The 12,744-nt window shown below is 46.4% G+C and overlaps 1 protein-coding gene across 1 annotated transcript; it reads left to right on the top strand.

The window, feature by feature from the left end:
* Positions 1-1,940: 1,940 nt before the first annotated feature.
* On the top strand, positions 1,941-4,363 carry CD2H10orf120 (chromosome D2 C10orf120 homolog). The gene is made up of 3 exons (XM_047824620.1): positions 1,941-2,182; positions 2,377-2,452; positions 2,842-4,363. Exons 1-3 carry the CDS (start codon positions 1,998-2,000, stop codon positions 3,583-3,585), a joined length of 1,005 nt encoding a protein of 334 aa, XP_047680576.1. The 5' UTR covers positions 1,941-1,997; the 3' UTR covers positions 3,586-4,363.
* The last annotated feature ends 8,381 nt before the right edge of the window (positions 4,364-12,744 follow it).

Raw genomic sequence — 12,744 nt, 5'->3', positions numbered from 1 at the left:
TATGCTTTTTTTTAAAGATCACATTGCATCAGAAGTACATTATTGGAAATTTTGTCAAAGACTTGCTTTTTGATAGCTACGTAATATTCCAGCATATATCACTCATTGGTTGTTTCGCAAATATTTGTTGAGTGCGTATGAGGTGTCAGGTTGTCGTGTGGCTTGTGCAAAGCCACTGTTCATCCGCAGCTAGTGTGGAGCAAATGGCTGAGTCACTGAATGCACTGCAGGAGGTATTTGCATTACTGCTAAGAGGGGCTCGTTGCTGATTCCTGGGTTTGGAGCAGCTCCAGGTAACTGAACTTGCCTGTGTGAACATGAGGAGCATCACTGTATCTTAGATGGCGCCCATGGGTATGAGCACCAGCCCACGTTCTAAATCTCCCCACTCCGAATTTCCTGGCGGAGCCAAAGGCAAGTTTTAGGACCGATGCTTGTCAGAGACCAACTCTTCCATGAGCATCTGTTTTCCATTTTTTCAATGGGTAATGCACTCATGTGGTTCTGAATTCAAGACAGAATAATGTGCACAATGAAAAGGCTCATTTCACTACTTCCTCATGTGCCGGACACCCACCTCAGGTAACCATTTTTATTAATTTTTTGTGTGTATTAATCTAGATTTTCTTCATGCAAATATGAATGCACATGCTTATTTTTTTTTCCTTTCCAACTTAAAAGGCAGTCTACAACTTACACACTTTCGCACGTTGCTTTTTGCATTTAACCATATTTCTTGGAGATATTTCCATATAAATACAGACCTTCCTTCCTTGATCTTTATTACTCCCGTATAGTATTCCAGTATATGGTTGGCCATAACTCTAACCGATCCTTATTAATGGACATTTGAGTTTGTCATTAGGTTTTTTTTTAATTTTTAAAAATCTTTATTTATTTTTGAGAGAGAGAGAGAGAGAGACAGAGCATGAGCAGGGGAGGGACAGAGCACAGAATCCGAAGCAAGCTCCCGGCTCTGAGCTGTCAACACAGAGCACCGACGCGGAGCTCAAACTCATGGACCGCAAGATCATGATCTGAGCCAAAGTCGGACGCTTAACCGACTGAACCACGCAGGTACCCCTGAGTTTGTCATTAGGTTTGTTGTCCCAAGCAGGCTGTGTTGACTAACCTTGAGCATATTTTATCATATACACATACGGCTGGGTCAAAGGGTAAATGCATTCGGAACGTTTATGTTGCCAAATTACCTTTAGTAGGGGTTGTGCTAATGTGCATTCTCACCAGGAACGCTTTTGACCCAAGATAATTTCTTACTGAGTCGGCAAGCCGAGCGTCTGCTCTACACGAGGCCCCGTGCTAAACAACAGCAACACACGAATAAGATGCCTCTGGGACTTCCTTTTGAGCAGAGGGAGAGACAGACTTAGTGGACAACCAAGTCAATTTGTGATAACGTGCTGGAGCATGGCACCAGGACTGTGAGAACGCGGACAAAGGAGTGATTTATCCCTCAAGGAAATCTTCAGGGGAGGCACAGGTGAGCCAGGCCCTGAAAGCAAGTTGCCAAGGGAGGAGAGAGCTGTCTGAGATATGGGGGAGAGGGGTGGCGGGGGGTGGCATGAACAGTAGCTGAGAAGCTCATTCCAAGGGCCACGGATCGAGCGCTTTGATGGAGCTTGAGGAATTAAGATTGCAGAGGCAAGCAAGGACCTGAGAGAGGCTGAGTCTTCACCCTGAAGGCACTGAGCAGTCTTTGTGGGCTTGTAAGCAGCAGCCACGTGGTTAGAATGTCCCCCTGCCACGTGCTCTGCCCACTCTGGTCCCCTGGATTCCACCCCTCCGGGCACATGGTCGTGCGTGTCCATTTCACCCCAGGGCATCATCTGATACCTAAACTCAGACCTCACAATAGGCCCCAAGTAGGCCAGTTATGATGCAGGAAGAGTTCGTAACTATCTCTTGGGTTCCCGCTAAAATGTCCTAGAAAGAAACTCCAGGCATTAACACCTCCCGTCCTCGCGTATTGCCAGAGTATGATCAGGGAATGGGAGAATGGCTTCCAGAAGACTGGGAAACAGAGGCCCCAAGAAAGGAAGGCTGCAGAGGGCAGGTGGAGGATGAGTGGGGCGCCAGTCAGAATGTCTAACACAAGCGATTCCTTTTGGGATAAAGCCCCCCTGTGCTGTCAGCGGGGTCTGAGTTCTACTTCATCGTTGGGGTGAGCGGAGCCTGGGCTTCGGGTCCGGTCCTTCCCACCCCTCCCAGAACGAGCCAAGGGGAAGACCCCACCCCGGTCATCGTGGCCCTCGCCTGTCTAAGGCAGGGCCGCCCTTTGTGACGCTTCCCACCCCAAAACTAAAAGTCGGGACACCCTTCCTGGGGTTCTCTTACACCTGACTCTTTGCCTTTCAGGATATGGACCAAATCCTACAAATCAGATCCACGCATCGCCCTCGGAAAATACTCCCCCTTGGAAAAAGAGATCCTAGTAAGTGTCCTGAAGCTGATTCGCAGGGAGGCCCCGCTGGAGCCAGGCAGCCAGGCTGGGAGGGGTGGAGCCAGAGGTTCAAAACCCACCAGCAACGGGCATACAAGGTTCCCAGCGGCCTCGAGTCCGCTCGAGGCTTCCCACACTTGCACTGCAAATGCTATCTTGTTTCAAAGTTCTGATTAGGAATAGCACTGTGAGGGCTGCTGGCTTGTAGGTAAGGAGAGTCAGGATTTGAACTCCGGCCTGTCCGACCCCGAAGCCCCCACCGCAGAGGGGCCCAGACACTCAGCGGCAGGTGGGGACAGGGGCCACCAGGCGATTCTTTCTGGGGGCACCCCCTGCTGCTGCCCCGTTGAGATTTTTGATCGTCCCCTTCACGTTGTCAGCGGCTGGGTGGCGTCCACACCACGGCGGCAAGGAGATTTCTGACCCGCAAGCAAGAGGAGGAGTGGCAAATGCTCAAGGAGCTCCAGTCGCTGTCTCCGGACTACAAACGGGCGCTGGAGCTCGGAACACAGCATCCCCGTCCCTGTGCCGCCTGCAGGCCCCTGGAAAAACTATGGACGGCCAAGGTGATCGTGCCCCCAGAGGAGTTCAGAATGCCCCAGCGCGAGAAGCTCACTGTCGTCAGGCACGTAGAACGGATGCAGCTTGCTCGAGCCCTACGGGATAAGCAGCGGTTGCTCTACATCGAGAGGCTCAGGGGCTCTTCGTTTCTGTCGGGAGGGGGCCTGGGCCCAACGGCAAAAGACAAGACCAGGGAAGACGAGGACAGCGAGGTCGTGGCTTTCTACGACTCTGCCAAGCAAGAGGAGAGAGGCGAGGCAGAGAACAAAGCCACCAGCAGACGAGAAATAAAAATGAACGTCATCTTCAAGTCAGAAGAACCGAAACAATGTGTCACATGCCATCCAAATGATCAGAAACCGTTCTTCCCCACCAAGAAAGCGGAACGGTCCATCACTGGCCTAACCAACCGAAATCTTTTCCGCTTAGCTGAGTTCCCTGGTGACCTAATGCTGATGAGTCAGGATTTTATTTCCCGGGGGGTCCACCCCGCTGATATGACAAAGGCCAGCCTCCTGGGGGAAGACAGCGTCTGGAAAGGGTACGTGCACAAAGCTCTTTAGTATTAAAGTCTTACTTATTGCCATGGTAACCAAAGACCCTGGTCCTTTTCACTCCTGCAGCTCTGCCCCCGGGATCCTGGGGTCTCCAGGCTTCTCAGGGTAACACCTAACAGCAAGGCTTCCTGGTTTCAGGCATGTCTTCGCTCTTGGCTCTCAGCTGGCACCGTCATCCCAGAGCCCAGGCCTTTCCAGCATGCAGGCCTCCCCGCTTTGCCTTATTTCCAGGGGTCCTATGTCAGTTGCCCACGCCTGTGAAACAAATCACCCTCAAATCCAGTGGCTTAAAACTGCAATCGTTAATTTAGCTTGAAATCCTGTGGGTCAGCAATTTAGGCTGGGCTCAGTTGGGTTCCTCATGTGTCCACAGTCAACCACGGGTCAGTTAGGTGACTCTCCTGAGGGTTGACAGCTATCAGCTGGGTCAGTGGAAGTGACTGGGCCACATGCTTCCTTGCCGCAGCAGGCTGGCCCAGGCCCGTTCACAGGGCCACTGCAGGATCCAAGAGAGTAAGTGGATGTTTGCAAAGCCCCTGAAAGCCAAGACTCAGAACTGGCACACCATCCCTTTGTCACATTCTGTTGGCCACAGCAAGATACGAGGGTGGGCAAGTGGACTTCATCTCTGGATAGGAAGAGGAGGAGGGTCATACTGCAAAGGGCACGAACACAGGGAAGCAGGTACGGCCGGGACCATGACTGCAATCACTCCACCACTGAGTCCCTGGAGCTGGGACCAACCTATAGCCCAGATGGGGAAAAGAATGTTACTCAAGGAGAAGGTTGCCCAGCCAGAAAGTCTAGAGGTCAGTTCCATGCTTCCCACTTCTTAGGGAAGCAGCTCCTACCTATGAAGGTAAAGCCCACCTGCTCCTGGCTGCCCTGCTCTTGAATCTAGCCAGGGGACTTCCACCTTCCTTCTCAAGCCAAGTGCAGGCACAGGGCATGCACGGATGCCATGTGCACAGTCCTCTGGGCATGTCTGCAGGTGGGTCCAGGGTCCCTGAGGTCAGCTCTTGCTGCTCCCATTAAGGCCCTGCCTGTGCCCCCGAGGTGGCAGATCCAGGAGGCAGCACCCGGGGCAGCACGTTTGGCACCTGAAAAACAGGACGCACTCATTTCATATCTGCATCTGAAGCACAGAAAGGGCTTTCAGTGAATTACACTCTGTCCTCAGCAATCTGCGCACAGTTGGAAAGATGCCGAACCTGCACCCATGGCCCGCAGCTTCCTGGGACAAGGCCAGATTTCTCTCTGGCTCCCTCTTCTGGGGTTGGGCATGGGGTTCTCACGTCAGCTCCTTCAGAACCCCTGCTGCCCTCTCCGCAGAGGCTGAGCCATGGGCAGGAAGGGGGCTTCTCTCTCTCCCAGTTTCCAGGATAACTCTGTTGGTCACAGGGGCCAACTTAACCTACTTCACTTGAGCATTGTGTAGGTAGATGCTGTGGCTCACGATTCAGGGTGTCGAAATCACGTGAGCAAGGTGCACACACCAGCTGTGTCTTTTCACGATGTCAGCTTTATTCAGTCATAAAGCAAGGTTGTTAACATTCCAACCTCAATGACGTTCCGCGAGGCATTTAACTTGGCTTCATACACGTCGCACGAGACAAAAAAGTCATACATCAGGCCATAAACAACGAGGGAGGAAGGTAACGTGTCCGTGAGCACGCCGTTGGTCTGTGGACTCAGTCTGGTCCTGGCCAGCCCTTGGCATTCTCTGCTTTTTATGTTCAAGCAGTGGAAGATCCCAGTGTTCAGACAGCAGTCGGGCAGAAACCTCGGGGGCAGTTGCCCTTATGCGGTCAGACGTGGAGTCGAGGTCTGGGGAGTCTGACAGTTTCCTGCCAAAGTCCTCCCCTTTTAAAATTAATTATTAGTTAATAATAATAATTCATTATGTTCATTCATTTTGAGAGAGAGCATGCACGAGCAAGTGAGGGGCAGATAGAGAAGGAGAGAGAGAGAGAATCCCAAGCAGGCTCTGCATTGTCAGCACGGAGCCCAGAGCGGGGCTCAGAGCCACGATCCATAAGATCATGACCTGAGCTGGAATCAAGAGTCGGATGCTTACCTGACTGAGCCACCCAGGTGTCCCTAAAAGCCCTGCCTTTGAAAAGCTTAATCCTTCAGAAACGGCTTCTGGTTCTACTGATTATTAGTTCCGGGTTCTTTCAGGCTCTCTTGGCCTTGCTGATTATCAGTTCTCGTACCTCGAGTACACTCTGGTTTTAGCGATACCTATTCTCAGTTACTGCTCTTTGGCTCTTTACATCACTGCTTGACATGAGTGACTCCATCTTGCTCTCTACACTATTCCTTGTCTCAGCCTAAACATCACCTCCACAGAGACAAAGGTCACCAAGTGCTTCATATATCTCGGCTTCATCGACAAGATGAAACAAGTCGTCCGCCCTAAGCTTCCCCACCCCAACACCCGCTGGTGAGGAGGAAGTAGAAAAAGATAGTTATAACGATCTTTCAGCACAGTGTCCCCCCAAAGCAGAATATCTGATGAACTAAGCCGATTTCCTTGTTCCTTGACAGGGAAGTCTTTTTGACCTTGAACTAACTTGGACTTTTCTAGAGGGCTCCTGGAAAAACTCCAAAGCATTTGTTCTCTCTCCTTATAAAAGAAAGACATGCTTCTTTTTAACATGTCTATCGGACATGTTAAATTACATGGAGGGGCGCCTGGGTGGCGCAGTCGGTTAAGCGTCCGACTTCAGCCAGGTCACGATCTTGCGGTCCGTGAGTTCGAGCCCCGCGTCAGGCTCTGGGCTGATGGCTCAGAGCCTGGAGCCTGTTTCCGATTCTGTGTCTCCCTCTCTCTCTGCCCCTCCCCCGTTCATGCTCTGTCTCTCTCTGTCCCAAAAATGAATAAACGTTGAAAAAAAAAAAAATTAAAAAAAAAAAATTACATGGAAACATTGTCTGATAAGAAGTGATGTCTGACCCCTTTAGGTTATATTGGGATGGGTACAAATTGTTAATATAAGTTTTCTAGAAACTGTATGACATCCCTTGAAATCTATCCTGGCATAATGTTATCAGTCATTAATTCTAGTTGTTAACTTAAAATGTTGTGTGTCACAGAAATAATGAAATCTCCTTGTCTGTTGCATTGTGATGAACTCTCATCGGATCTTTAACCATGGCCATTTTTGAGGCTTTTGTGTTTTACAGACCATTATTCTTTTACTCTGGTGCTTTTGCAAAAAAGCTCCATTGTCCAAAAGATTCGTGGAAGGAACATGACAAGGGGAGGTTTCTGATAACTTTAAGATCATACCACTGATCTGGGTGAGAAATTCCAGAATTCTAGTGAAAAACCTGGGTTCATAAAACCACTAACAAAAGATCAAAATCAACAAGAATTAATTGCGTGGGGCTGAATAAACTCCTGAGGGTGATTATGACTTTTGCTTTAAAACATCACTAGTTTTGGGCTACCTGGGTGGTTCAGCCAGTTGAGCGTCCAACTTGACTCAGGTCATGATCTCACAGTTCATGAGTTCGAGCCCTGCATTGGGCTCACTGCTGTCAGCATGGAGCCTGCTTCGGATTCTGTGTCTCCCTCTCTCTCTGCCCCTCCCCTCCTCTCTCTCTCTCTCCCTCTCTCAAAAATAAATAAACCTTAAAAAAAATCACTAGTTTCTTAATGTTTTGATTTTCCAGATTTAAGAAGACATGTTTTTCTCTTTTCTCTTAAGTTCTTTATGACTTGTAGCAATTTAGTAAAGTCTACCTTTGTGAACGAAAATGAAACAATTACTTTTTTTCCCCTCCAGAATTTGGGAATTCTTACTGAGTATTCTTATTTTCATGGCAATATAGTTATTTGCAGAAGTTCAATAAGAACCTGATTTATCTCCTTATAACAGGACACAATTTGAAACATTGGTATGTTACCAAGGGTTTGACTGAAATGCCATTTTTGACATGAATCAGATGTGACCAGACAACTTTAAAAACTAAGGTTGACTTTACGGAGCCAAAAAAGCCCCTTAAAAAAAAAAAAAACTGGGCTGGTACCTTGCTTACAGTGTTCCTGGAAGCCTGGCCATCTGACTAAGGAAGGTCAGTTCCTGGGAGGCCCAGGAAACCCAGGATATCTTGGGGACCTCAAGAAGAGTGGAACTGATCCAAATCTATAGGTATCATATGCAAAATCTGATCATGAGTCCTTGGCTTAGCTTCTTAGCCTTGAGAGGCATTAAAAAAAATCTAATTTCATGAAAAGTTCTAGCGAAGCAGATTAAAAAGAACTTATACGGTCCCCACTATTCTTGCTGCATTTACATAAGTAATCAGCCCATATTCAATGAGACTAGACTTATATTGCAAACCTTGTTTTGATTATCTCTGAGAGACATGGGGGTGACACTGGAGGGGTAATTGTATCTTACTAGAAAACTATAGCACACCCATATGGGTGGTAGATTCAGCCTTGTTCATTGGCTTTGAGGTTTTGTTACCTACCTGTAAACTGGACTTAACCCTGAATCCTTTTAGCCTCTTCTGATATCTGGCTACAACTCCCCAAATTAATGTTTCCAATTATTCTCCCATCCTCCTGACGTGGAATCATTCAGCACGAAAACTGCTCTTTTCCTGAAGACACTCCAGTTACAGCAGGACAACGTGATAGAAACTTCAGAGAAATGCCACCGTGGCTCATGTTTAGACAATTTTTACATCTGTTGCTGTGTGGGCCACTCAGGAAGTTCACCTAGAACACCTGATGATGTTTTTCCTTGCCCTTCCTCTCTGAAACTGGTCATAAAACTCCCATGTGAAAGGGACCTCCCCTGTGCCTCCCCTTATCACCAGAGGTAAGAAACTTGGGGCCAAGGTATCTATACAAACGAAACCCATTAAGATCATCCTTATCTTCCTAGTTACTTCTTCACCATTTACTACTCCCCCCCCCCCAAACCCCTTTGTCTTGTCAGATCTTCACAAAGCTACTGTTTGCCTAAAAAGTGTAAAAACTTCCTGCTCTGGTAACTTCTGGTAACTTCGGGTCTTTGTTCTCTTGGGAAGGTTCCCATGTACATGTAACAACTTAGCAAAATTTGACTCCTTTTCTCCTATTAGCCTGTCTTTGTCAGTTTAATTTTTGGACCACGCAGGTATCCTAAGAAGGTTGGAGAAGTTTCCCTGCTTACCACATGCATGAAGGTCACCTTCCCTTAGTGTTTTGTCCATTTCCAAAGGCAGTCAGGGCATAGAACCTGATAAATACCAAGAATACCAAGAGGGAAGTATACTAAATATAACGCTCGGAAAACACCCATCCTCAAGGTTTACATAAAAAAAGACTCTTACTGACTTATGTAACCTTAAACTTTATTGGCTAGACTTTGAAAAATTGCATCATGGAAACTGTGACCCTCACTAGAACAATGGCGCATATATTGCTGCTTCCGGCTACAATTTCACATCCACCCTGCAAAAAAACAAAAACAACAAAAACAAACAAACAAAAAACAAACAAAAAAGAACCTCACTCTGTTTGAACAATTATTACTCGTCTTTGGTACACACTCAGAATTCTTCATATGAAACAGATCCAGAACATTCGGAAAACTTCATTTTCAGGGACATTATCTAAATTGCTATATAGATTAAATAATCACCCGCTTGCACGTCTCTTTTTCTGTTGTATTCTGTGGTAATTGCCACCTGAGTAAGCACAGGCGATGTAAAGTCCACAAAAGTACCCCCAAGCATCACTGGATGTTCACTCCCTGCCAGTTAGACTCATCACTCCCCATTTGGCAAACGCTCTTTCTGGCAAGGCGGATAGCTTTTAGCATCTAAGGCCGGCCGTTGTCTTGAAATGTGTTCAATCACAGCTTCTGACGACTCAACTCATTCTCCCATGTCAGGGGTGTCCCGGTCATTTGGAAAAAGAGTGTAGAGGACATTCTTTTCTGCTTAGAGGGGAATGTTTTCCATTGAAACCTGAAACACACAGAAACCTTTTCATGATTTATAAAGCATTTCGGGTTTCAAAACCATGGTGGCATTGAAGGGCTTATACTCTGGGGGGAGAAAATGTTGACCGATTTTATTTTCATCCTAATGAGTACCGGGTTCATAACCATCCAAAGGTAAACATTATAACCTTAGAACCTGATTCCTCCAGTAGCTGAAGGAAAAAAAGGCGGGACAAACATGTTGTCCACATTGTCCCTGCGTCCTGGCTGGCTGTGCCCATAGTGTGCGGGAGGGAGGGTATCCCTTTTTTCTTTTCTGGGCTGTATGGCTGTTCCAAGAATTAAATTGACATAGGACAGATTAACGAGGGGGGAAAATTTGATTATGTATGTACTTATAGAGCCCCCCAAAGGTATGAGACTTGAAAGACAGCCAGATGATTGAGACGGACATACTATCTTGAGAGAAAAAAAAAAAAGGGATGGGAGTTTGGGGCTTCTAGAGGAGGGGGGGTCACGGTTTAAGGGGAAGTGACAGGAAGAAAAATATAAGAAACAAAGGTTGACTTGTGATGCAGGTAAGTCTCTCAGGTGAAACATGAAGGTGATCTCTGGATGTAGCTCCCTTCCTGGTACAGGTACACTTTCTAACAGAAATTTCCTTTACGAATATGGTACCCTTACAGACGGGTAACCTCCGTTTCACATCTTCTCCTGCATTTGCGCTTTCTCAAAAGTAATCAGTTCCAAATAATCCTTACACCAAAGAGGCATATTTTGTGATGGTGATATTCTGTTCCCCTTAATAGGTCTTCTGATTTTGAGTTATCTTTGCACCCTTGAATAAATCCTATTTTTGATGACTATTTTTTTTATGCTGCTAGATTCAATTTCCTAAAAATCTATCCCATTCTATTTTGTTTTCTCTCACGGTGGCGTCTATGCTCAAAATCAGATTGCACAGTTTCCTGCCTGTACTGTTCTAGCCCGTCACTCACATGAAATGATAATTATATTATTGCAAGTTGATAAAATAAATTGAAGAGCCTTTCACCTTCTGTAAGATACTTTATTTTTTGCTAGTGTTTATTTTTGAGAAGGTGGGAGGGGTAGAGACAGAGGGAGACAGAGGATCTGAAGTGGGCTCTGTGCTGACAGCAGAAAGCCTGATGTGGGGCCCAAACTCACAAACTGCAAGATCGTGACCTGAGCCAAAGTCAGACGGTAAACTGAGCCACCCAGGCGCCCCTAAGAAACTCTAAATAAGATAAAGATTATTGACAAAGATTAGTTGGCCGTACTTTTGTGCGTCCAATTCTGGAGTCTCTATTCTATTCCATTGCTCTATGTGTCTGTTTTTGTGCCAAAATCATGCTGTCTTGATGATTACAGCTTTGTAGTAGAGGCTTTGACAAAGCAGGAAAGAATATCCAATGGAACAAAGACAGTCTCTTTAACAAATGGTGCTGGGAGAACCGGACAGCAACATGCAGAAGAATGAAACGAGACCACTTTCTTACACCATTCACAAAACAAACTCAAAATGGATAAAGGACCTGAATGTGAGACAGGAAACCATCAAAACCCTAGAGGAGAAAGCAGGAAAAGACCTCTCTGACCTCAGCCACAGCAATGTCTTACTTGACACATCCCCAAAGGCAAGGGAATTAAAGCAAAAATGAACTATTGGGACCTCATGAAGATAAAAAGCTTCTGCACTGCAAAGCAAAACTAAAAGGCAACTGATGGAATGTGAGAAGATATTTGCAAACGACATATCAGATAAAGGGTTAGTATCCAAAATCTACAAAGAACTTATCAAACTCCACACCCGAGAAACAATCCAGTGAAGAAGTGGTTAGAAGACATGAATAGACACTTCTCTAAAGAAGACATCCAGATGGCCAACAGACACATGAAAAGATGCTCAATGTCACTTCTCATCAGGGAAATACAAATCAAAACCACACTGAGATAAGACCTTACGCCAGTCAGAGTGGCTAAAATGAACAAATTAGGAGACTATAGACGCTGGAGAGGATGTGGAGAAATGAGAACCCTTTTGTACTGTTGGTGGGAAGGCAGACTGGTGCAGCCACTCTGGAAAACAGTGTGGAGGTTCCTCAGAAAATTAAAAATAGACCTACCCTATGACCCCGCAATAGCACTTCTAGGAATTGACCCAAGGGATACAGGAGTGCTGATGCATAGGGCACTTGTACCCCAATGTTTATATAGCAGCACTCTCAACAATAGCCAAATTATGGAAAGAGCCTAAATGTCCATCAACTGATGAATGGATAAAGAAATTGTGGTTTATATACACAATGGAGTACTACGTGGCAATGAGAAAGAATGAAATATGGCCTTTTGTAGCAACATGGATGGAACTGGAGACCGTTATACTAAGTGAAATAAGTCATGCAGAGAAAGACAGATACCATATGTTTTCATTCTTATGTGGATCCTGAGAAACTTAATAGAAGACCAAGGGGGAGGGAAAGAAAAAAAAAGTTAGAGAGGGAGAGAGCCAAACCATAAGAGACTCTTAAAAATTTTGAGGGGCGCCTGGGTGGCTCAGTCAGTTGAGCGTCTGACTTCGGCTCAGGTCACGATCTCGCGGTCTGTGAGTTCGAGCCCCGCGTTGGGTTCTGTGCTGACAGCTCAGAGCCTGGAGCCTGTTTCAGATTCTGTGTCTCCCTCTTTCTCTGCCCCTCCCCCGTTCATGCTCTGTCTGTCTCTGTCTCAAAAATAAGTAAACGTTAAAAAAAAATTTTTGAATGAACTGAGGGTTGATGGGGGGTGGGTGATGGGCATTGAGGAGGGCACCTGTTGGGATGAGCCCTAGGTGTTGTATGGAAACCAATTTGACAATAAATTTCATATAAAAAAATAAGAATCCATAAAAATTTTCAAAAAAAAGATAAAGATTATCGAAGACTTTTTAGTTTTATTTTGTAGTATCTGGACATAACCAATTTCAGCACAGTTTGAGAGGGATGGGATATGATCTTTCATCACTTTCCTAGATTGTTGTGGTGCCCACACCCATCTACAGCCCAGTTGGCACGTAGCAAGGCTACCTGTGACTTGGTACCCTGTGTCCCAGCCATCAGAGTAATCAACGGGAAAATCACGTCCATCCATGGCCCCTGCAGCGGCTCTGAGCTGAGGCCGTCCCCGCGGGGCTCACGTGGAAGCTCCCCTGGTCACACCT

Source organism: Prionailurus viverrinus, chromosome D2 (assembly GCF_022837055.1).
Source record: "Prionailurus viverrinus isolate Anna chromosome D2, UM_Priviv_1.0, whole genome shotgun sequence".
Taxonomy (NCBI): domain Eukaryota; kingdom Metazoa; phylum Chordata; class Mammalia; order Carnivora; family Felidae; genus Prionailurus; species Prionailurus viverrinus.
This window is presented reverse-complemented; position numbering and strand designations above follow the sequence as displayed.

What these genes read in the sequence shown, in the direction of transcription:
- CD2H10orf120 (XM_047824620.1), top strand. Translation starts at nt 1,998, where the DNA reads ATGATCAGGGAATGGGAGAATGGCTTCCAGAAGACTGGGAAACAGAGG. An exon ending in AGTTCTACTTCATCGTTGGG is followed by an intron (nt 2,183 to 2,376) that starts GTGAGCGGAGCC and finishes TTTGCCTTTCAG; the next exon opens with GATATGGACCAAATCCTACA. An exon ending in CCTTGGAAAAAGAGATCCTA is followed by an intron (nt 2,453 to 2,841) that starts GTAAGTGTCCTG and finishes TCACGTTGTCAG; the next exon opens with CGGCTGGGTGGCGTCCACAC.